The 21,835-nt window shown below is 45.2% G+C and overlaps 10 protein-coding genes across 10 annotated transcripts; 6 read left to right on the forward strand and 4 right to left on the reverse strand.

Moving 5' to 3' along the window:
- The first annotated feature begins 54 nt into the window (after nt 1-54).
- M431DRAFT_509753 (hypothetical protein) lies at nt 55-2,196 on the forward strand. Its single transcript, XM_024919351.1, has 2 exons — nt 55-1,930; nt 1,983-2,196. Exon 1 carries the CDS (start codon nt 68-70, stop codon nt 1,847-1,849), a length of 1,782 nt encoding a protein of 593 aa, XP_024773176.1. The 5' UTR covers nt 55-67; the 3' UTR covers nt 1,850-1,930; nt 1,983-2,196.
- An 84-nt stretch (nt 2,197-2,280) lies between these two features.
- On the reverse strand, nt 2,281-3,561 carry M431DRAFT_7016 (hypothetical protein; the record flags this gene model as incomplete). Its single annotated transcript, XM_024921802.1, has 3 exons — nt 2,281-2,297; nt 2,354-3,480; nt 3,536-3,561. 3 exons carry the CDS (start codon nt 3,559-3,561, stop codon nt 2,281-2,283), a joined length of 1,170 nt encoding a protein of 389 aa, XP_024773177.1.
- A 1,474-nt stretch (nt 3,562-5,035) lies between these two features.
- M431DRAFT_88386 (hypothetical protein) lies at nt 5,036-6,863 on the reverse strand (the record flags this gene model as incomplete). Its single annotated transcript, XM_024923900.1, has 5 exons — nt 5,036-5,408; nt 5,480-5,613; nt 5,665-5,729; nt 5,778-6,141; nt 6,198-6,863. The coding sequence occupies 5 exons, from the start codon at nt 6,861-6,863 to the stop codon at nt 5,036-5,038; spliced, it is 1,602 nt and encodes a 533-aa protein (XP_024773178.1).
- A 2,563-nt stretch (nt 6,864-9,426) lies between these two features.
- On the forward strand, nt 9,427-11,041 carry M431DRAFT_556779 (hypothetical protein; the record flags this gene model as incomplete). Its single annotated transcript, XM_024921459.1, has 3 exons — nt 9,427-10,036; nt 10,093-10,916; nt 11,000-11,041. 3 exons carry the CDS (start codon nt 9,427-9,429, stop codon nt 11,039-11,041), a joined length of 1,476 nt encoding a protein of 491 aa, XP_024773179.1.
- A 1,389-nt stretch (nt 11,042-12,430) lies between these two features.
- M431DRAFT_119349 (hypothetical protein) lies at nt 12,431-13,940 on the forward strand (the record flags this gene model as incomplete). Its single annotated transcript, XM_024912070.1, has 3 exons — nt 12,431-12,499; nt 12,549-13,302; nt 13,366-13,940. The coding sequence occupies 3 exons, from the start codon at nt 12,431-12,433 to the stop codon at nt 13,854-13,856; spliced, it is 1,314 nt and encodes a 437-aa protein (XP_024773180.1). The 3' UTR covers nt 13,857-13,940.
- A 120-nt stretch (nt 13,941-14,060) lies between these two features.
- M431DRAFT_521637 (hypothetical protein) lies at nt 14,061-14,926 on the reverse strand (the record flags this gene model as incomplete). The annotated part of the gene is made up of 6 exons (XM_024920476.1): nt 14,061-14,212; nt 14,291-14,408; nt 14,475-14,575; nt 14,644-14,710; nt 14,770-14,837; nt 14,892-14,926. 6 exons carry the CDS (start codon nt 14,924-14,926, stop codon nt 14,083-14,085), a joined length of 519 nt encoding a protein of 172 aa, XP_024773181.1. The 3' UTR covers nt 14,061-14,082.
- A 482-nt stretch (nt 14,927-15,408) lies between these two features.
- Nucleotides 15,409-16,704, forward strand: M431DRAFT_18043 (hypothetical protein). Its single transcript, XM_024913121.1, has 3 exons — nt 15,409-15,680; nt 15,744-16,425; nt 16,491-16,704. The coding sequence occupies exons 1-3, from the start codon at nt 15,575-15,577 to the stop codon at nt 16,639-16,641; spliced, it is 939 nt and encodes a 312-aa protein (XP_024773182.1). The 5' UTR covers nt 15,409-15,574; the 3' UTR covers nt 16,642-16,704.
- A 480-nt stretch (nt 16,705-17,184) lies between these two features.
- On the forward strand, nt 17,185-18,046 carry M431DRAFT_89222 (carbohydrate-binding module family 1 protein; the record flags this gene model as incomplete). The annotated part of the gene is made up of 3 exons (XM_024924002.1): nt 17,185-17,253; nt 17,307-17,375; nt 17,438-18,046. The coding sequence occupies 3 exons, from the start codon at nt 17,185-17,187 to the stop codon at nt 18,044-18,046; spliced, it is 747 nt and encodes a 248-aa protein (XP_024773183.1).
- Nucleotides 18,047-18,760: 714 nt separating this feature from the next.
- Nucleotides 18,761-20,402, forward strand: M431DRAFT_119358 (hypothetical protein). The gene is made up of 3 exons (XM_024912071.1): nt 18,761-18,990; nt 19,061-19,490; nt 19,559-20,402. Exons 1-3 carry the CDS (start codon nt 18,804-18,806, stop codon nt 20,352-20,354), a joined length of 1,413 nt encoding a protein of 470 aa, XP_024773184.1. The 5' UTR covers nt 18,761-18,803; the 3' UTR covers nt 20,355-20,402.
- A 199-nt stretch (nt 20,403-20,601) lies between these two features.
- Nucleotides 20,602-21,746, reverse strand: M431DRAFT_496805 (hypothetical protein; the record flags this gene model as incomplete). The annotated part of the gene is made up of 2 exons (XM_024917526.1): nt 20,602-21,003; nt 21,087-21,746. 2 exons carry the CDS (start codon nt 21,744-21,746, stop codon nt 20,602-20,604), a joined length of 1,062 nt encoding a protein of 353 aa, XP_024773185.1.
- Between the last annotated feature and the right edge of the window lie 89 nt (nt 21,747-21,835).

Genomic DNA, 21,835 nt, shown 5'->3' on the forward strand with positions numbered 1-21,835 from the left:
GCTTCTCCTCTGGCGAGCGTCAGCCTGCACCATGTTTGTAAAGTGTGCAACTACTTTGATCCTCGCAATGGCTCAACAATACACGTTTATGGACCTTGAAACTACAAGGCACATACGTCTCCTAACGCTTCTCCCTGGAGAATATGATGCACCTTTACTGTGCACCATTTCAGAGTTTCCCCTGGATCAATCTCCAGACTATGAGGCACTTTCGTATGCATGGGGCGCCCCAGATGCCCAAGATGACGTTCGTCCCAGTTTGTCTTTGAATGGACAACGCTTCGATATTTCAGACACCCTAGAGCAAGCCTTGCACAGATTGCGAAGACCAGATATACCCCGGATTATGTGGATTGATAGAGTTTGCATCAACCAAAGGAACAAAGATGAGCGCAATGCGCAAGTGGCTATTATGCCTGATATTTATCGCGGGGCTGTGCGAGTGGTAGCATGGATTGGAGAAAAGACGCAGGACAGCGACCGTGCGCTGTCGTTCCTAAAAGAAATGGCCATGCATCAGAAGTATCAGCTGCGGCATACTTGGACAGGTGGAACCCGACTGGGAAGCGACACAAGCTCTGAATGTGGCGAAGGAAGATATATCAGTCCTACCGAAGAAAGAGGGGTTTCGGATGATGGTGAATCTGTTGAAGATGCATGGCAACCATACTCTCTCGAGTTGAGTGAAGAAGAAAAACAACAAATGAAAAACACGACGACGAGTGATATGTGGAATACGCTCATACTCAACAGCAAGCAGAGTGGGCACATTATCTCAGCTGCGCCAGTTTTGTATGAATGTGTATATTATCCATTCTTCAAAAATGCTCGACAAGAAGATTGGGAGGCTGTTGACAACCTACTTGCGAGACCGTGGTGGTCACGCACTTGGGTAGTGCAGGAGATTTGGCAGGCAAGGGAAGCTATACTCCAATGTGGCGGTTCAACCCTGAAGTGGAAAACAATTGAAAAGGCTATGACGTACCAAGAAGGGTGGGATGATATGGGCTGTCTGGTAAAAGGTACGAAAAGATGGAAAAGTTGGGCCTCGTTAAAGCGCCGATATGGGTTGGCGATCCATATCTCCCAGAAGAGACTTTTGGGTAGCAAACTCTCAGATCTCCTATGGAACATTTGGGATAGAGATGCTACTGATCCAAGGGACAAGGTATTCGCTATCTTGGGTCTGGTAGGAAAGGAATACAACGATACTTTGCCTGATATCGACTATTGCAAAACTGTTGAGCAAGTATATCGGGAGGCCGCTTCTTTCATCATGATGAAGGAGAAATCATTGGACCTTCTACTTGCTGCATCTGGCCTAAACCATAAAGAAAATTTACCCTCGTGGGTACCTGACTGGAGACGAGAAGCAAATGAACATCGGCCAACACTCTTCGTTAATGCTTCTTTGATGCGCATACAGTGCTATTTCATAGGCTCTACAGATGCTTTGTATTTGCATGAACATGGGTACTCTGCATCTGGCCAACTAGAGCCTCAAATAAGCTTCTGTGATGATTTCAGCATTTTAAACGTTCATGCCTTGCATCTGGATACTGTAACTGAAGTTTCGGCAGACCTTGGAAGTGTTCCGAGTGCGGAAAGTATTATCCAATGTGCGCACTCTATCCTAGATAAACTACATCACGCGGAACCTTTACAGCCGGAAAACGCCGTTGATGATAGAGAATTGAGAAGAATTCTTACAGCAGGGGCATTCATTGATCCAAATACTTTGCGGACTGAGGGTCAAGTCATCGAAAATGTCATGAGACTGCGACGCCTTTTTGTTACAAGTAACGGCATTTTTGCATTGGGCCATCAAAAACACAAGTTGGTGATGTAGTCTCAATCATCGTTGGCTGCAATTTGCCAATAGTCATTCGACCTAGTGGGAGCTGCTTCAAGGTAGTCGGAGAGGCTTATGGTATGTTCATTATACATTCACAGAGATCTACAAGTTACACTAACGACAAAAGTTCACAAATATATGGCCGGCGAAGTTTGGAAAGATCACCCTATAGGAACATCGAGATGGGTAGATATATCTTTAATCTAAAGATAACGAAATTGTGCAGAGAAGAGCTTAACTGATGCTGTATAAAGACTAGAGATTCCACTTTAGGGAAATATCAAGCTTAGGGGTATATGATCTCAGTATTGTATCGTCCCAAACCGACTCTTTGCCCTAATCTTCGGCCCATATAGGAACAAGATAAAAGTAATAGGGAGGAGAGCAAGCCCTAGAAATCCTATTAAGTTACCTGCCCAATTTATTCACAGATTTTGAAACACTAGACATAAGTTTTTAACTCCCATATCCTGGATTTTGAGGTGAGACATCACTTACTCGGAACTGAAAAAAGAGGAAATCCAGCTGCCAGTCCATAACAAGCCAGGCTGTTGGCAGCAGCACCGCTGGCAACAATGTTGCCTGCATATGTATCCCCAATATATTGCAGTGCGGCCACAATAATACAGAGGTTTCCCCAGACGAAAGGGATGATGGCAGCAGCAGGGCTAGCCCAATAAATATCCTCTCGTGCCGTCCAGGCGAACCAAAACAGACCAATTGGACCTCCTATACTGCCAATCATAGCAGGGTAGAGCCGGTGTTCGGGAGGAACCTTATGGGGTGGATATAAAGAGATTTTCTTCTGGTAGATGAAAATGTCGCAGACGATGATAGTAATGAACCTAAGTATACAACCTATGACGATTCCTAAACCGGTCTCTTCGACTCCAAAGTGATAAGCTGTGCCGAAGACATATGGCACAGCAGCGAAAAAGCTGAATTCGATGCCAAAGTTAACAGCAACGTACAGGCAAAGAAACGTGATGATGGGGTCTGTGAAAAGCATCATAACTGGGCGAATCAGAGAGACCTGAATGAACAACCTGAGCCTGGTAGAGAAGGGGACCGAAGGAGAAGCCTCTGTGCCTTTCTCCCTTGAGATGCGCTGCTTAATCTTCGCATGGTAGGTCTCTTCTGTAAAGAGGGCTAAGATCATTGTAAAAATGGCGGAGAAGATCATAGTCCACTGTGTCCACCGCCAGCCCTTGCGATTCGCTACAAATGATCCAATAACTGGTCCTAATCCAGGACCCAAAAAAGGTGTGAGGATAAACAGCGCAGATGCAGGGCCTCTTGTTCTTGGTGGCAATGTTTCAGAGATGGAGCCCGACGCAAGGGCCAGAGATGGACCCCAAGAAAATCCAGTCATAAAATGCAAAAAGCACAATCCGCCAAAGTTGTGGACAAAACCGCATCCAAGCGTAAAAAGGGTACCGAGCGGTAGGATAGTCGCGTAAACAGGGTAGCGGCCAAGCGACTCCGATGAGGGGCCACCTAGAATAGGACCAAAACCAAGAGCAATGACATATAGAGATAGTGGCAGAAAAGAGACGGTCAATGAGATGTCAAACTCTTCCATTAGCTCATCAGAAGCTGCAGTAATGATCGATGTGGTGATAGAACTGCTCGGACTACTTCAATTTTGGTAGAGCATATGTAAATTGTGGAGTGACTTACGTTACAAATCCCATGGCGCACAGCATGGCTAATTGGATCATTTTCTTCTATGTGGGTCAATTCCAAGGATTCTGAGAGTCGTCTTTCTAAGCATTTGAATGGTTCATGATTTTGAATGGAGTCCCAATCTCTGTAATGTCATCGCTGTCGGCGACGATTTCTGGGTCGGGACTCGATACCATAGTCGTAGGCATTCTCCGTAATACTTGTCTAAGGGAGTATAAAGTCTCTTTATCGAGATATGAAGATGATGCAGGCCAGATCTTGGAATAACCGAGTACAAGGATTGAGTTCTGATAATAAAGCGATCGAGTTGTGTGATCATCAAGATTGTCCACTGTATCTGTATACTGATACTTTGATGAATGGAAGAGATATCAATGGGTTGCACGGCCTTACCATTCACTTATATATATCTAAAGATATAAGAGAATTGCAAGGTGACTCGAACCTAAGGCGTCAATCTACAACTTTGGGAGATTGAAGAAGATTGGAAATCTACAGCGAGATTTGTAATGAGAATCAACTCCTTTTGCCAAGCAATAACTGGACCTGATTAGTGAACGTTTATAATTCAGTTCAATGCGATTCATACTGTTCAAGTACTTCCGAGCCAGCCTTGAGTTTGCCGTTCGCATGCTGCAGGTAATGTATCTTCTGGCATTACGGCTATACTTCATCAGCCGTCGCAAGAGTCTGACGAGCTTTTTTTAGAATATAGTAGTATGAGAGACACTGAAGGGGATAATATTTGACGTGAGGTTGTTCTGGAATAAGAAAAGAAATGCGTCAAAATGACCGATGCAAGTGACATTGTGAAACGTATTGAATTGCATACTTATACGAATGCAATGCCTTTACATGTCAAGAAGAATACGCTATTAAACATCGGCATAATAAATTTATATAGCTATCAAGGTTGCTAACCATCTTCATTATGTCCGAGTTTGTTCTATTTCTCGTTATTCTATGCCGTCTACTACATGCGCGATGATGTTACCCTAATTCCAAGGTGAAAGTAGGTCTCTGGGCCTATTCTCTATGGGTAATAGCTTTTATTTCCCAACGGAGCCTTATGGTATGAAGTAGCACCAAGGTTTCCGTGATGAGCAGATAGTGCCGACTCTAACTGGACAATAACATTATCTATCCGATCAGAAGATTGACATACATCCTCTGAATGCAAGGTAACGTTGATAAGAATTAATAGAGCGCCGATGGGATGCTTTTAGACTTTACCACTTGCGGTATATAACCTAACAGCGATAACTAATCATGTCGTTCACACTTTACTTTCGACTAGCATCTAGTTTTGTCGAGCGTCCAGACTTGTCTTTCCCCCAGTCTTCCCTTGTTAGAATAAATAGAAAGCCATGGAGAGCAGCAAACGAAAATTATTCTTCTTATTAAAGGTACAACCAATAATTATTCTTATGCTGTGGAAACTGACTACGCCGCGAACGAGTGGTAGAAACATCAACTTCTTTCCTTTATTAGGTATTATGCCGTCGTAGTCTTTTCTCCTTCAACCTCTTGCAAGAGGTCATAAGTCTTGAACTGCCTTAGTGGCACTCTTCTCTGAAACAGAATATCAAGCTCCTCAAACGTCCTTCCCTGGCTTTCAGGCAGCCTGAAATGACACCAGATGGTGCAGAAGAAACTGAACCCTCCGAACAAAAAGCCTGCCTTACCGCCCCAGTTGGCCTGGTCGCTATTTAGCATATACGGCATGGCGATTGTGCTAATAATGTTGAAGAATGATTGAACAGCAGTAGAAACGGCGATGGACTTTGTCCGCAATCGTGTAGAAGATATCTCGGAAATGACAACAAAGCATATAGGCCCAACGGTCATCTGATAAATAAACGTCCACCTTTACACGGGAATTTAGAGTTAGTGTGGAGATCCAAAAAATTGAACGACAAAAGAAGATGCTCAACTTACACATCCATGCAACTGGCCATCGCCCAGATTGCACCCGTATTGTGAGATGGAATGCTGAGGAAGCCGATGATGAAGAGAAGCAACGTCATCACCCACATGCCGGTATTATAGATTGTTCGGCGACCGAGTTTGAACTATTACTGTCAGTATGCGTACGTTCTATCTAGGGCTTTGGAAATTCTCACATAGTTTAGTAGAAACCAGGATGTGATGGTGCCGACGAATCCCAAGGCGGTGTTTCCAACACCCACTATTAACCGTTAGCAGTTGCATGTGTGTTGATGGCTAAGATACTAACTGTTGAATGCCTCTGCAGGATTGAGACCTGCTTGTTCAAAAAAGTAGTTGGCGTAGCCAATGAGCGGATTACCCGCAATGACTTGGATCAGATATACCATGATGGTGATCTCTGTCCGTACGCGGTTGACACCCTTGAACAAATCCAAGTAGCTCGTCGTGGCTTCAAATTCTTGTTCGAGGAGATCTGTCTGCTCAACTCCAAGAAGCACCTGGTCGATATCTGGTGCATTTTTAGAAGACGACAATTGCACCAACGCCTTACGGGCATCTTCCTTGCGTCCCTGGCGAACAAGCCAATATGGACTTTCCGGAGCAAAAGGTAGACCAATGAGGATAACTAACGGCCAGAGCCATTGAAGTGCCTAATCGTGTTAGTTACGTTGCCAAACTCCTCGAATATGTGAGAGCTAGTACATACAAATGGCGCCTTATATGCCCACTGATCTTCTCGGCCCTCTAGGCCGGCAGCAACTCCTTGTGCAATGAACTGTCCGATGACAAAGGCCAAGTTGATGAAAGCCGTGAGCAGACCCCGGAGAGCCAGGGGGCAAATTTCCGACGCGTATGTCGGAGCAATCACCACGTAGAAACCGTAAGCTAGACCGCCTAGAATTTCACCGGCGCAGAGCATCGAAAGAGAGTTGGCAAAGAATTGCACAAAAACGAATCCAATTGACCAAACACAGCACACAGCCAATGTCCATCTTCGGCCGAATCGTTCCATTGGATAGCCACTAGCAAGTGCACCGAGAACTTGGCCGATTGGGTTGCCCATTCCGAGGGCAGTTTGCCATGGGGCAGGGATTTCGTAGGAGCCATCGACAAGATTTCCGTATCGCTTTTGGAAAGCTGGGAGAGCGTAAAATGAGAAGATGATTTGACCATCATAACCGGACATGATAACGGCAATACTGAAAAACATGGCCCAGAATGTAGCCGTGGGATATTGTCTCATGGCCTGCCAGAAACCAAGCTCGTGTTCAGCGCGAGTAATATCACGCGTTACATCGATGTGAACGAGCTCTCCCTTCTCCCCATGGCTCACTTCCTGCCCAGCAACTGCTGCCTCCTCTTGCTTCTCCATAGTGATATCGGAGTCCTAACGCCTAGGTATTGGACCAACAGCTCGCTGCTGGATGCTGTGTTTCACGTGGAATGCCAAGCCGAGTGATGGAAAGCGAGTTACAGTTTGCGGATCTTATAAATATATACCATGGTAGGAATAATCGTTCTTTCTAGCGTATAGGATGTGACCATCGCTCGAACTGATCGGTTGTGTGGGGGGAAGCTGCTGGCAATCTGGTCAATCAAATCCAACCTGATTACGCCGATCTACACTAAGTAGGAGCTTCTTGACCCCAAAGACTTCCCTATCACGGGATAATCAACATGTTTGTCGAGAATGTAACGTCACCTGAGTCGCGTGTAGGTATGTAAGTACGAGGCACTCGGTCCTTGTTAGTCTGAATATTTCCGTGGCCGCCACAGCGTGGTTGATCGTACGTGGGGTAGATAATCGTTAACAGACCACCTTTCTTGATAAAGTCCCAAGGCGGTTGGTTCAAAATGTGCACAAGGAGGGGAAAGCTTCATTCTCAACCCCCTGTTAGCGTTGATAAGCTACAGTCCAGCGTGCCGATTTACCGAGAGATGGAAGAATATTGTGGCCATGATTGTAGCGCAAGGCGGGGGAGGATGCGGAGTAATTGGAGCCAAAGCTGAATTAATGCGTGTTCGGGCTACACCTCGGCAAGAGGTCACCAGATCTAGGGGCCCCGTAGGCCTGATAACACAAGGCCAGGGAACATCGCGTGTGTCTAAACATACTGCTATCTTTATGGTGAGGCGTTGACACGGATGAAATTGACTACCCAGGTAAGCTTACCTAGATAGTTCACTTTGAGCGTAACTAGGGGAGCTTTTACCCACCCCTGGACCGATGCAGCGTCCACTGATTGGCCTGGTCCCCTAAGTTTGCGCTTGTCTTGAATCCAGCGTTTGCAAGTGGCGTATGGATGGAAACATGTTGAAGCTGCCTCCATATCTCCGATAAACCGCTATACTGGCGGTTGGCACTGTAGCATGGCCTTGGATATCTATTTATCATTTCATGAATGCGGAGTCTAAGATGGCTAACGTTGCAATCTCGTCAATACGCCCTTCACGTGTTGCGCCACTGGATGATGCCAAACTAAAAAGAAGAAGAGGTGCAATACTTATCGCACCTAAATTATCCTATCAATTCCAGAGGAAGTATGGATGGTGGTTCTAGACCGGAAAATCTTATCATGGGCACCGTCCATTTTTTCCGTTAAGAAAAATAGATACATAAATAAAACAAACTCCTGTAGGGCGGTGGGAGCCAGAGGAGGAAGAAGTGATGGCAAATGGGGTGATTTTTAATGGTGTCGTTTTCGAGGTTCTGTCGCGCATCAATTTTGCCCAATCTGGTCCAAGCCATGACAAAGAGTTTGGTAATGGTTTGGTAGGTGACCGCTGCAGAGATGCAAAATATTTTGCATTTCCATATATTGCTATGCGTCAAGAGCATGATAACCAGTTGCGCCCTGTGAGGAGCATGCCAGATTTATCCGTCGGGCTAATCTCACCGCATCAAGGCCACTCCCTTCCCAGTACGGCTTTTCTAGCTTAGCCGATGGAGGCCAGCATCCCGTAGACCAGTGGATTTGGGGAGCTTCAACACCGATTCGCAGTCCGCAAAAAGTTATAACTGATGATATTATACTGCATCATTGGGTTTAATATCGAGCTTGGGTACTGAATTCTTGTTAGACTCTCTTTTTTTTTCTCCATAGCACATTGAGTTTCTCGTCCCGATAATACACCGTCTGGAAGCTTTTGCATGTGAGCTGTTCAACACGCACTATGTCTCTCAATTTCCTCGACGAGTCAATACAAGGCATTGATGTAAAAAGTCTGTATCATGTAAATATATTTGGCTGTGGTGTAGTCCAATTCCAACCTTCAGCCATGTTGAACGATCCCCATAGCCTTGCTAAAGAGAGTGCTCACAACTTTGGCCAATCTATTACACAAATTAAGGTTCGACATCAGCTTCGGCTGTTATGTGGAACCGCTTTGTTGCGGCAATGCGGCTATTGCCTCGATCGTTGATAGCCCCTTTCTAAATAGAGTGCGGCTAATAATCTATACAAGACACTGAAAGAAGGGTAAAGGGTCTAAACGCCTTTGTCCCTTCCGACTACTCGCTCACAAGACTGTGTCAACGTCATCTCATAGCTGACAACCATGGCAGTTTTATTGCCAGTGTTCCTGAATCAGCTCGTATTAGTTGCTGCTGCTTATGCCACTTCGTACTCCGTACCTATGAGATACTCAGAGCCAATCAAATGTCTCCTACTTAACAAGGCAGGACATGCGCTGCTATATACAAGTGTAGTTTTACTGCTGGTTGGGTGGGAATTTTTTACGAGAATGCGATTAGTGCTGATCGCGACTTCGTACTCCAGGCAGAAATTTGGATAATATTTTCTGAAACCTGCGGGAAGTTGCTTATCAACACTCAAATAGGGAGACACTGCGATAAATTATAATAGTCCAGTCTATCTTCTCTTTGATCATTGGCAACTTTTATTTGTCCCATGAATGTTCCAACCCAATTGACCATGATTCAGGACGGCATTCAAAAACCCATTGAGGAACCTGCGGAAAGAAGGCCAACTCTCAATCTGGAAACGATTCGCGAATTGGTTCGATCTCAAACGGGCGAAACAGCAGATCTGAAGCTTGATGAAGATGGCCGAGAGTTATTGTTTACGGGCGAATTGAAGGCGTCTCTCACTGACACCTCAAATATTACCGTATTAGTGTTTGACCATGCTATATTATTCGCTAATATCAGCTGGAATCAAAGCAGCAAAAAGATTGAAATCTACCGCCGGCCTATCCCTCTTGAACTTCTATTGCTATCTAAAACGCAACAGGAGAATACGCACACATCTTGTCTTAGACGATTCTCGTTTCTTGGGTTTATGAAGGCTAGCAGCGCGAATACCGTGAGCAAAGAAGCGTGGCCCATAACCTTTCTTCATTTGGGGAAAACAGGTTATCAGATGACTCTGTATGCCTCCTCTGAAGCGGATCAAGAGAAATTGGTGGAGCTTATCGGCACCGCTCGCGAGCGTCTGCGAGTTTATCCCGAATCCTTCAATCCCAACATAGTCTCTATCAATTTCTTCAAGGACTCAAGAAAAATAAATTGTGCTGTATCTTTTGGTAAGATTGGACCTCATGTTAATTCCTGGAGTGAATCAATTAACAGCCGTTCGTAGATCACAGGCGGAAAATATTGTATGGCACAGACAACGGCCTCTATCTTTCCAACCGCGAGAAGCATGATTCGGTCCCCGAGAAAGTGCTTGACGTCCAAAAGATTACTCAGATCGATATTTTGGAAGAGTACAATCTCCTACTGATATTGTCGAATAATATTTTACAATCTTATTCCCTCGTGAAACCGGATTCCAATGATTTTACGATCCTACAAAATCCGAAGACACTTCAGAAAAAATGTACCTTTTTCAAGGTCGGAGTCTGCGTAGGAAAGCACATGGTGTCGTGTGTTAAGTCAGGCTCATTGTCAAGTACAATCAAGGTATTTGAAGCAAGTCATACGGCAACCAGTGGTGAATCTATAGATGGCGGCCACAATGACCTTACACTGTCCAAAGAGTTCTACATCCCCAAAGAAACATTTTCAGTGCACTTCTTGAAATCAAAAATTTGCTTCGCCAGCCGTCAAGGGTTTGAAGTTGTCTCATTAGAGACGCTCGAAACTCAGACGCTTCTTGACGAAACAGATGCCTCCATCGAGTTCGCTCTCCAGAATGGCCCTAGGCCTATTCATATACAGCGAATCGATGAAGAATTCCTTCTTAATTACACTGACTTCTCATTTTTCGTTGACCGCAACGGTAAGCGATCTCGACCGCAGTTGCGATTGGACTGGAATGGATCACCTCAAAGGTTTGCTTTAAGCTATCCTTGGATATTTGCATTCGAGTCAAAGTTCATTGAGCTGAGAAATATTGAGACCGGGGCAATTCATATTATACCCCACAAAAATCTCCGTATGCTTCACTGCAGCTCTCACGAGGTATGCGAAAATTCATTCTGGGGGCTACTCCTTCAGACAACGATCATGTGCTAACTTCCCTATTGATTCTATATACATACGAGGATGAAATGAGCCAAGATGTTGTTGAATCTATTAGTCTTTAGAGACGCGGGGCGGAAGTTTGAAGCGAGATATATCGCAAATCAGGTTTTCATTAAGTTGAACTTTTGCAAGGGGAAAGATTGTATTATATTGTGAAATGAGAAGAAGCAGCGACCAAGAAGCAATTCTAGGGCCAGGCGGTGAAATCCAAATCTTCCAGACCATCTGCAAACGTCACAAGCACTGTCCAAATAGCGGGATTAACCTAAATGTAAGATTTACAGGAGGCAGAGGGGATGCTTCGACTAGATAGAACCTCACGCGCTCCCATTAATTATCTATTGCATTTGACTTCTGCCGCCTTGGTTACTCCCTTCTTTACTCATAAGTAGTGGATGAATTCTTCTGTCATGATGCCTGTTATCTCCAAGAATCTAGTACCATAAGGCAAGCATTGCCTTAGTCGGCAATTTCCGTCTGTATTGAAAGAAAGTTAAGTAACTAGGGAAATGAGACAGGAGTGATTGGTTTAAATTGCGCGGTAGTTTGAATGAAGTGTGTGCATATTCAACGCTTTGGTATTCTTTTCTTCCGCTGTTTTTAGGATCACACAGAAGTTTGTACAGCGACCAGGTCAGCTAAGCGCTAGCATATGCACGCTGTTGAGCACTGATTCGTGAAAAGGGTACCTTCGATGCAATCTCAAGAGGCTACACCAATGTGTACTAACTAATAACGAAACTCCAATTCAAATACAGGCTTAGTTCGGCGGGCTTTTCCCGACTTTGACGGGCTTTTTCCGGCATTGGCTTCATGAAAAGATCGGTATGATCCGATAACGAGGCTTTGTGTCGTACGGCCCTTATCTTACGCTGTTGCATGCTATGGCGGGCCCGGCGCTTAAGATTCATCTTCAGCTTGAAGTCATCAAACACATTTTGCGGCATGGGGTATCTCGTGAGCTATATAATGCACACATATATATTGTATCTCAACTTGATTGAAATCGCTCCATCTCTTGAATACGACAATCAAGATGATTGATAAGTCAACGCGAATATACATCGCCAAGCAGGCAGTCCTATAAAATGATACCAACGCTGCGGAGCTAAGGATCCAACCCCAGATGGCAGGTGTGGATTAACACACCATTATCAGACAGGTACCTATTAACGCAGGCTTTTCATCTTTGTGCAACTACGTGTACATATTAGCACGTACATCTAAACCGTATCGGGCATTCTGTACGAGTTATTGTTGGTTTCTATATGCCTTGTTTTAACCTTTGTAGCGTTTTGACACGATTGATGCTTCTTCTGTGCTCTATATATAAAGGCCTTTGATCTCGGTAATCTTTACCCGTCTCTGGTAACCATCATACCTATTCACTGCCTCAACCGACGCTACATAATCGCTACTTCAGGCTTCGCCTTGGCTAGAGCGCTTGCGAAATGAACCATGAACAGTATAACCAACGTATTGACTTTGTCAAGTCGCTTCTCCAATTGAATGCTCTAGAGGTATGGACTGATTCTTCTTGCTATGAAACATCATCTAACTTCAATTTAGGCAAAGAGCATCGATCCCATTGAATATGAAATGGATTGTCCATTTCCGTACAATAATTTCATCTATCATGTCACTCTGGAATCGCCCATCACTGGACCCATAAACATCAAATCCTCTGAGTCTGATAAAGCCCAGCCGGGAACCGTTCCATTTCCAGCACATTCAACATCACTCCTTGTCCGACTATCGAATTCGGACCCAAGAACTGGGCTGAATAACAACAATCGCGTTGAAAATGAAGTCGCATTCATGGCGCTAGCCCGACAGGCACTTGCGAAGACAAAATACAATCACATTATTCCAGATGTATATTCTTGGGCTGGTACAAATAGCGATCCAGCCTTCACTATGCAGCAATACATGCCTGGAACCATACCCGCAAAAACCTTTGAGACGTTATCTCTGGAAGATAAAGCCATTGTGCTTGGACAAATGGCCGATATTCTGGCCTTGCTCCAGCAATTTGACATCCCGAAGACAGTCGAAATGTTCGGGGGGCTGAAGTTTGATGAACACGGAAACGTAACTAGCGGCCAAATGTCTCTTTTTAAAGGAGAGCCTTCTGCAACCTACAAGGATTTTATTCGTTCCATCTTTAAGATGAAGCTTCAGGAGGCCGATGAAAACCCAGTCATAGTGGGCTGGGAAGAAAATGGGTTAAGAGCAAAACTTGACAAATTCATAGATCACCAACTTGACGAAACTTTGAAGGACTATGGACAAGTTCGGAGAGTGCTTATTCACGGAGACTTTAGTAAGTAACCTCTTCCAATTGAGCCTTGATTGTTTTGAGGCCCTCTAACTTGACATGATATAGCAACAAATAACACCCTGTTTGATGCAAACACTCTTCAAATGACTGCATTATTGGATTTTGACTTCTCCTACGTGGCGACGGCCGCAGAAGAATTTCTCGGGTTTTCTTTTGGTAATATATCAGGTGGCAAGCTTCCAGGGCCGTTTGAAACCGGAGCCCATCTCAGCCTTCGCAAAGCGATGCTCTCTGGCTTCACAACGCCTTTTGTGAATGCAGACGCTTCAGAAACCCAGTGGGGCGTGGCAGCGGCTTGGGATAAAGAGCTTGTGCGAGCTGGTGCTGCAAAACTTGCGACTATACCTCATTTTGAAGATATCGCAGATCTTTACTGGCTCCAGGATAAAATAAGTCCATTTGAACTAGACAGCCCCGTTATGAGGAGACGAAAAACCGCAGAACAGCTAAGAAGCATCCGAAACGAGACAGAGGAAATGATTGTCAAGTTTTTGGAACGCTTCAATATTTCTTCGGGTGGTGGTTTTAGCCATTAGTCTCCTTTCAAAAAGAACTCCCGCAGACTTCCGTCATACCTCATCTCGCGAGCCGCGTATCGCATGTTGAACGCCGGAACTGTCAACTGTTTGTACATCATTCCGATGAAGAGTGCAATGTACTTCATTCGCTAGAGTTATATATACAGGTGCATATAAATATGTCATTCTAAAAAATATCTGATCCGAGGCAATTCCCATTGACCGCTAAATTCCAGCAATTCACTTAGACGACTTCTTTAAGAGTACCAGTCTTGATATCGTAAACATAGCCTTTGGCATTGTCTTTAAGCTCCTGCCGAATGAAGTTTTGTTCTCTCAAAAGACTCAAATCTTCCCGGACACTTTCTTCCAGCCTAAAACTCCGTTAGATCTAGAATCCTCAGGTATGAGAGGGGACGTGCAGCCAGTGACTACCGTTGTGGTAAACATACCTATCGCTAGAACCAAAAGTATCCCAACTCAGTGAATCGACCTCTGCAACGAGGTTCGGATGTCTGACATTTAACTTTTCCTTGAGGCCTTTGTCAGTGTGATAGGTGAAGCCGCAATCTAATCCTCTCGTTAGAGATAATGCATTTTCTCATATCTTTTCCCCAACTCATCATTCAGTAATACCTGTATGGTGAATAACAATAATATTTTGCAACGCTCCTACTTGAGTTGCTTCCATAAAGATCAAATCATTGAGATTTGGCTTGACGCGTCCGCCACAATTTCTAAATAACAAAAGCATCTATGAACATAAAACGGATTAGTAAAGAGGCAACTAAAAGACAGTTCATACAATTGCGCACCTTCTGGTGAAGTCTGGAAAAACTCTTGAACAGGAACGCGGAGGTCAATGCAACAAACTATAATGGATCGTGTTAGTTATTAAGTTGGAAGACTCACCGGCTTCCAGATAACTTACAAATGATAATTGGAGATGGTTTGACGTCTGGAAGGTTGGGTCTAGGAATATGCGTCTCCGAGTACACTCTAGATCTAGTCAGTATGTTCTATCATATAAGACATATGGAGCAAGTTTAATACCGGTTTCGCTCCCATAATTCATCCCAAGTTGTCATTTTGACGTGGAACAGATGAAATAATAATTGGTGATTGTTATTTCTGTAGTAGTACAAGAGACCCGACAAAGCCAAGTCGCGATATGGAGTCGTGTGTCGAAGACTAAGACACCATAATCTCACTATACGTATTTTATAGTTATATACTTTTTTATCCCAAGAACTGTTCTTTGAGGCTCAAAAGGCCACCCCAAATAGAGATGTGGAATCATTGCAGAGAACTTTCTAATCGCATCGTTACAGAGTAGATCTATCGTCTTCTTGTCCTCTGATTTGTAATGGGCAATTAACTTTGAGAATGCGAATCTTAACCTTAGTGTGGAATGTATGAGCGATCTACTCCATCGGCATCATGGTTGGAGGCTAGCTTACTCCAACCATTATGTGGGTCAACTAAGCAATTGTCTCCAAGACTACTCCATGTCCATGTTATCTTTGGAGTAGTTTGTGATAGGGTAACCTCCACTTGCGTGAGAGGAGAACGCTGATCAGTTTCACACTCCAGACAAACTCGCATGTGAACTTTGACTATATTATTATTAGTATCTCGATTGCGCGTGGAGTAGTTGGGGATACTGCTCGCTCACCCAGCCTATACTGCGCTTGTAATCGACACTGACTGAAGTCCGTTGGAAAGCCTTCCAGAAGATGGGAAAGAAGCGGGTTCTGGTGAGCTGGGGCGTTGACGTTGACGCCGTTGCTGGATGGTTGGGATCGTATGGAGGCGAAAACTCAACAAGCGACATCAGCCGAGGCAAGACCAGACTTGAATAGCCCTTCAGATTGAAAGGCAAATATGCTAAAGTATTCTATGCAGGCATCTTCGCTGCCACTGTTGGAACTCAGCGTATGTTGAAGATGTTTGACAAATACAACATCAAAGCAACATGGTTCATTCCGGGTCACACTCTTGATTCGTTTCCAACAGAAATGGCGGCGGTGCGAGACGCTGGTCATGAGATTGGCCTGCACGGCTACTCGCATGAGAACCCAGCAGACATGACACTGGATCAACAACGAGTTATCCTCGACAAGACTTATAGACAGCTCACCGAATTTTGCGGCAAACCGCCAAAGGGTAGCGTTGCGCCATGGTGGGAAGCCAGTGCCGAGGGAGCACAGCTCCTGTTAGATTACGGAATTGAATATGACCACAGCCTCAGCCATCATGACTGTCAGGCGTACTATCTTCGAACCGGAGATTCATGGACCAAAATCGACTACAAGAAACATCCAAATGAGTGGATGAAGCCGTTGGTCAATGGCAAAGAAACTGGGCTTGTGGAGATCCCCGCCAATTGGTATATTGACGACCTCCCACCAATGATGTTTATTAAAGCTGCGCCCAACAGCCACGGATATGTAAATCCGCGAGACGTTGAGGACATCTGGAGAGACACCTTTGATTATTGCTACAGAGAGTACGACGAGTTTATTTTCCCAATTACTTGCCACCCTGATGTCTCGGGCCGACCGCAGGTCATCTTGATGCACGAACGGTGAGTAACGCGGACGCCTTACCAAATCCTGTTCATTTTAGTATATGCATTGACATTGCTTTTAGACTCATCGAACATTTTATGAAGCATGAAGGAGTGGAATTCGTGACCATGGGTTACATTTCTGACGATTTCAAGAAGCGAAACTCTCCGGCGGCTGGCGCTGCAATGCCGGCCCCAGCGGGATCCATGTTAAGACAGTCACCTATACAATAGTTCATCAAAATTCAATAGATACCCGGTTTTCAGTATCTAAATGTGACCACTACCGGGTTTTGCAGCTATTATCGATTCTAAAAGACTGGTGATATGTTCGAATACTTATTTCTCAGGCTCGTAGTAGTTTAGCCAGTACTTAGCCTCTTATATCTCTTTCCTATTCAATTCAGTCTCTAATATAATTTCGCATGATGATTAGCCTGTATATTCATTAGCCTGTTGAATGTAGAAGTCAAGTGTTGCTTTTCGTAATTAGGCTGTTACTTATTTGCTATTCTCTCTGCTAGCCTAATACAACAACCTTTGCCTGGATTGAAGACAGCTATTACAGCCGGAATATTTGTTTGTATGTTAATTACATTGCTTTCCCTACCATTATACAAGTAAATACTCTACATGTAGCCACGGATATCAGTCTCTTTATATATCCTCTGGAGGGTCTTCTAGCGAGTCCTTCGTAATTTAACCAGTACAAGGCAATTAATTGCGTGATCGATTTCATTTCTTCTACATCATAGTCTGGCATCAACACCTGTAAATATGAAAGCCCCCCTCTTGATCGCCCTTGGCATCGCGGGCGCTGCTTCCGCGTTTAAGGCTACAACCACGGTAAGTATATATGTTTCAAGGCCTGCTGAATTGTAGCTGACTGGAAATCCTAGCGCTATTACGACGGACAGGAGGGTGCTTGCGGATGTGGCTCGAGCTCTGGAGGCGCGGCCTCTTGGCAGGTAAGACTAGCCCTCTCTCAACCATGATTCTTTATCTTAACGTTTATTATTTCAATCTGTAGCTTGGTATTGGCAACGGAGTCTATACAGCTGCTGGATCCCAGGCTTTCTTCGATACGGCCGGCGCCTCATGGTGTGGTGCGGGCTGCGGCAAATGCTATCAATTGACCTCTACGGGAGAGGCGCCTTGCTCAACGTGTGGTAAAGGTGGCGTTGCTGGCCAGAGCATCATCGTGATGGTCACAAACCTCTGTCCTAATAATGGAAACGCGCAGTGGTGCCCGACCGTCGGCGGTACAAACCAGTACGGTTACAGCTACCACTTCGATATTATGGCACAGAACGAAATCTTTGGAGATAACGTGGTTGTTGATTTCGAGCCTGTCGTCTGCCCAGGACAAGCTACTTCCGATTGGGAAACCTGTCTCTGCATCGATATGCAGGAGACGGATACCACGCCTGTTGGTCTAGGCGACCCTGGCTCCGGTTCGCCGCCTCCTTCTAGCAGTTCGAGCCCGCCGCCAGCGACCTCATCATCACCACCATCCGGCGGCGGGTCACAAGTTCTCTATGGCCAATGTGGGGGGGTTGGATGGACTGGCCCCACGACTTGCCAACCTCCAGCTACCTGCAAGGCCCAGAATCAGTGGTACTCTCAGTGCCTTGATTAAGCAGTCTTGAGAATGCATGCCTCTGTTTCTAGCTGTATATAATGAACCGGCTTATGTTAGTAGCTTTGCCTGTAAGCTCGTCTTATAGGTTTAGTTAGGGCTTGAGCTTTTTAATAAAGCTGCAGGCTAGCTGATTGTGTCTCTGAGGAGAGGTTCGATATCTATAAAATTCCCCTTGCATATCAACATATTTCTGGTTATCAGTATTATGGTTAGTGATCAATACAACGCCACCAGCTGGTCTCCATACTCCAACAGCTCCATGCTCTCCAAGCTCTCTATGGTCTCCAACGGGATTGGAGTAGTGCTATCAATCCAACGAATGGCTGATGCTAACGATAGGACATTATTAGGCGAAGGAAATTAAATGGAAATAACAAAACTGAAGACGGCCTGGATTAGTTTGAACAGATAACGTTCACCACAGAAGTCTGTGGAGACTCCTAGATCTTCATGCTAATCGGCCCACAGTACCCCAGGTTCATGCTGGGTCTAACTGGTAGATATCGTTATCTATGTTGAATACAAGTATGATGGATGATATAATTCAGGAGAACCCCAGGACTAATTATGCTGCTGGAAAGATTCTCTTCATCTTCAAATGCTAGATTTCTTTTTACACTAGCCCTTGAACACATTTGGGTGTAATCCACTCTCCTGGCTTTTAACTCCCAGATCCAATTCGCAGACCAAGACTCCTTAGACTCTCAGAGTGAAGATTCTTCAATTCTACTGCGGTATTTCCATTACGTTAGCCATGGGCAAGGCACCAGAGACGAGTTATGAGGTTGACCGGATTGAAACGACCCTTGGAAACGAAGAGGAGGGCGCCGATTTCTCGAAACAGGCCGATGGCAGCAGTTTTGAAGTTTTTAGGAGAGAAGAGGGCGCTGTCGATTTTCGGACCGTAAGTTGGCCTCATGCGTCAGTAATCTTCCTTAAATGTAAGAGTCACCATTTTCTCCGTTCTTCATAACCCTCTCGGGAAAGTTTTACTGACAGTACGTTTCCCAGACATATTCGCTACGGGGGTACTTTCTATTCCGTCTTGCATGTTTGTCTTGGGTGCGTTCCCTGGGGCAATCAACGTTGTCGCTTGGACGATGCTTAATACCTATTGCGCCATCATTCAAGGCAACTTTCGGAACTCTCACCCTCGTTGTCACTCAATCGCGGACATGGCACATCTAGTTGGCGGACCTTTGCTACGAGAGGTTGTGAGCATCTTGTTTCTGCTGGCTTACATCATTTGCGCAGCCTCTGGGATTTTGGGTGTGTCTGAGGGCCTTAATGCTCTATCTGACCACGCAATCTGTACACAGTGGTTTACTTTCGTTGCTACTGTCATCGTGGCAGCACTGGCAAGTGTCAGAAAATTTGAGAAGATGGCCTGGCTTGCCTGGTTGGGATTTGGTTCCGCCTTTGTTGCTGTCCTGATAGTCGTGTAAGTTCAAAACGGCGATAATGCGCCCAAACATTTCAGACTCAACGGAAGCTGATGACATCCCACAGTATCGGTGTTACAAGGCTTGATCGCCCGGCAGCTGCTCCACAAACCGGGGACTTTGACCTGGGATTTCATACAATTGGCTCCCCTACTTTTGTTGCAGGCGTCACAGCGGCAGCGACAATCTTCTGCTCCAGCGCCGCGACGTCTGCTTTCCTCCCAGTCATTTCCGAGATGAAGAAGCCAAAAGATTACCCAAAGGCTGTCTACCTCTCCATGACCATTGTCACCACTTCTTACCTTGCCTTTTCTCTTGTCATGTACCGGTGGTGTGGACAGTGGATTGCCTCCCCATCGCTCGGCAGTGCTGGGCCTGTCATCAAGAAAGTGACTTACGGCGTGGGGATCATTGGGCTCTGTGTCAGCGCCTGCCTATATGTTCATATTGGTTCCAAATATCTCTTTGTCCGCGTGCTGAGAAATTCTCCCCATTTGCAGCTCAACAGCGTTATCCACTGGGCTACCTGGTTTTCGATTACTGCTGGTGTGTCAGCCGTCAGCTTTGTTGTCGCATCAGGAATCCCCATATTCAATTACATACTCGCCCTTGCAGGGAGTTTATGTTTTGCGCCTTTGGCAATATCTTTACCAGCCTACCTCTGGTTACATGACCATCGCGATTGGAGAGTAGGAGGATATTTGAAGACAGCTGCTTGGACATGGAATGCTTTTCTCATCCTCGTCGGTGCTTTCATGACAGTGGGAGCTACCTACGGTGTGATTCAAGAGATAATCAATGCGTATGCCGATGGAACAATTGGCTCTGCTTTTTCCTGTGCTGATAATAGTAATTCTTCCTAAAGGAAGATATTTATTATTCACATAGTTGCTCTAAGCAATTAAATAGCCCTATTTGGTCATTTGTTCTTGTTGACTAAGATCTCAATAAGTGACGACCGAATTTAAGATATGTTTCTATCTCTGTTCTTGTGTACCATTCTCAGAAAGCCTGCCTAATTTTGTAAACTGTTTCTTCCGCGAAGTATACATGACTTTTCAATACTACCTGATATCCAAAAGAAATTGCCGTATAGTCCGGTTCAAATCTCTATTGTGCCAAGGCCAGAGAAGTGCCCCTAGCACTGAGAGCCCTGCCAGGAACGAAGCCTGGGCTGGATGGATAATCAATGTAGCCTTCTGGAAGAAGCGGAGTGTAGAAACTCGCGCGATCGTACTTGTTCAACGGCTGGCCTTCTTTTATTCTATAGGGGAGATCTGGGTTGGCGAGGAAATGCCGACCAAAAACAACGGCAACGTCGTAATCCCTGTACTCTCCGTCAACGGCCTGACGCGCATTCTTTGGAGTATAGCCGCCGGCCACAAATATCGGCGATGTATTGCCCCAAATATCCAATAAGAATTTGATGCTATCCGTACATTCAATATCCACGTTATTATTAACGCGCGACTCGATAATGTGCAGATATGCCAATCGATATCGCTTCAAATTCTCGGCAAGAAAGAAAATTGCGGAATTGGGTCGGCCATTCTCATTCCTTGGAACTGACTGAACGGACTAATTCGAAATCCAACTCTTTCTGCGCCAATTGCTTCCACAATTGCAGACGTAATTTCGAGTGCGAATCTTGCTCGATTCTCAATGCTGCCGCCCCAACGATCGCTTCTCTTGTTGCAATTGTCTTGAAGGAATTGGTCAATAAGGTATCCGTTTGCACCATGGATCTCAATGCCATCAAATCCAGCTCGGATAGCATTTTTTGCCGCTTGCGCAAAATCAGAAATGCAAGATGCAATCTGCTCGGGGGTCATCTCCTGGGGAACATCGGCGTCTTCTTCCTCTGTCATTGGAGTTGCACTCGAGCTTAAGAGTTGGCGAGCTCCTCCAGCTAAAGGACTCAAAACTGCGGCGCGGCCAGGTGCAATGAGCTGGCAGAAGATAGTGCATCTTCCATCGTGCACAGCATCAGTGATAATCTTCCAACTCTCAATCTGGGCATCCGTCCACAGCCCAGGGGCGTTGGGGAAACCACTGTGAGCTTCGGATATCAGTGTTGCCTCTGTTATAATTAAAGTGCCCGGAACTGAAGCACGCTGTGAATAGTATTCCAGGGCTTGGGGCAATTGGACACGGTTGCCGTCCGCACGAAACCGAGTAAGAGGCGCCATTACGATCCGATGATCAAGAATAGAATTGCCAACCTTCAGAGGCTCGAAAAGCTTTGACTCAGCCATGACAGTAAACACAATTGAGAAAATTAGAAAGCAAAAGATTTTCTTTTATTTTGAATTGAATCCAGATGGAACGTGGATGAAAAGGTGAC

Source organism: Trichoderma harzianum (genome assembly GCF_003025095.1).
Source record: "Trichoderma harzianum CBS 226.95 unplaced genomic scaffold M431scaffold_8, whole genome shotgun sequence".
NCBI lineage: Eukaryota > Fungi > Ascomycota > Sordariomycetes > Hypocreales > Hypocreaceae > Trichoderma > Trichoderma harzianum.

Coding starts and splice junctions, on each gene's coding strand:
- M431DRAFT_119358 (XM_024912071.1), top strand. CDS start 18,804: ATGGGCAAGGCACCAGAGACGAGTTATGAGGTTGACCGGATTGAAACG. Junction 18,991..19,060: donor GTCAGTAATCTTCCTTAAAT/GTAAGAGTCACC, acceptor TACGTTTCCCAG/ACATATTCGCTACGGGGGTA. Junction 19,491..19,558: donor GTTGCTGTCCTGATAGTCGT/GTAAGTTCAAAA, acceptor GACATCCCACAG/TATCGGTGTTACAAGGCTTG.
- M431DRAFT_18043 (XM_024913121.1), top strand. CDS start 15,575: ATGGGAAAGAAGCGGGTTCTGGTGAGCTGGGGCGTTGACGTTGACGCC. Junction 15,681..15,743: donor AACAAGCGACATCAGCCGAG/GCAAGACCAGAC, acceptor TATTCTATGCAG/GCATCTTCGCTGCCACTGTT. Junction 16,426..16,490: donor GTCATCTTGATGCACGAACG/GTGAGTAACGCG, acceptor CATTGCTTTTAG/ACTCATCGAACATTTTATGA.
- M431DRAFT_509753 (XM_024919351.1), top strand. CDS start 68: ATGGCTCAACAATACACGTTTATGGACCTTGAAACTACAAGGCACATA.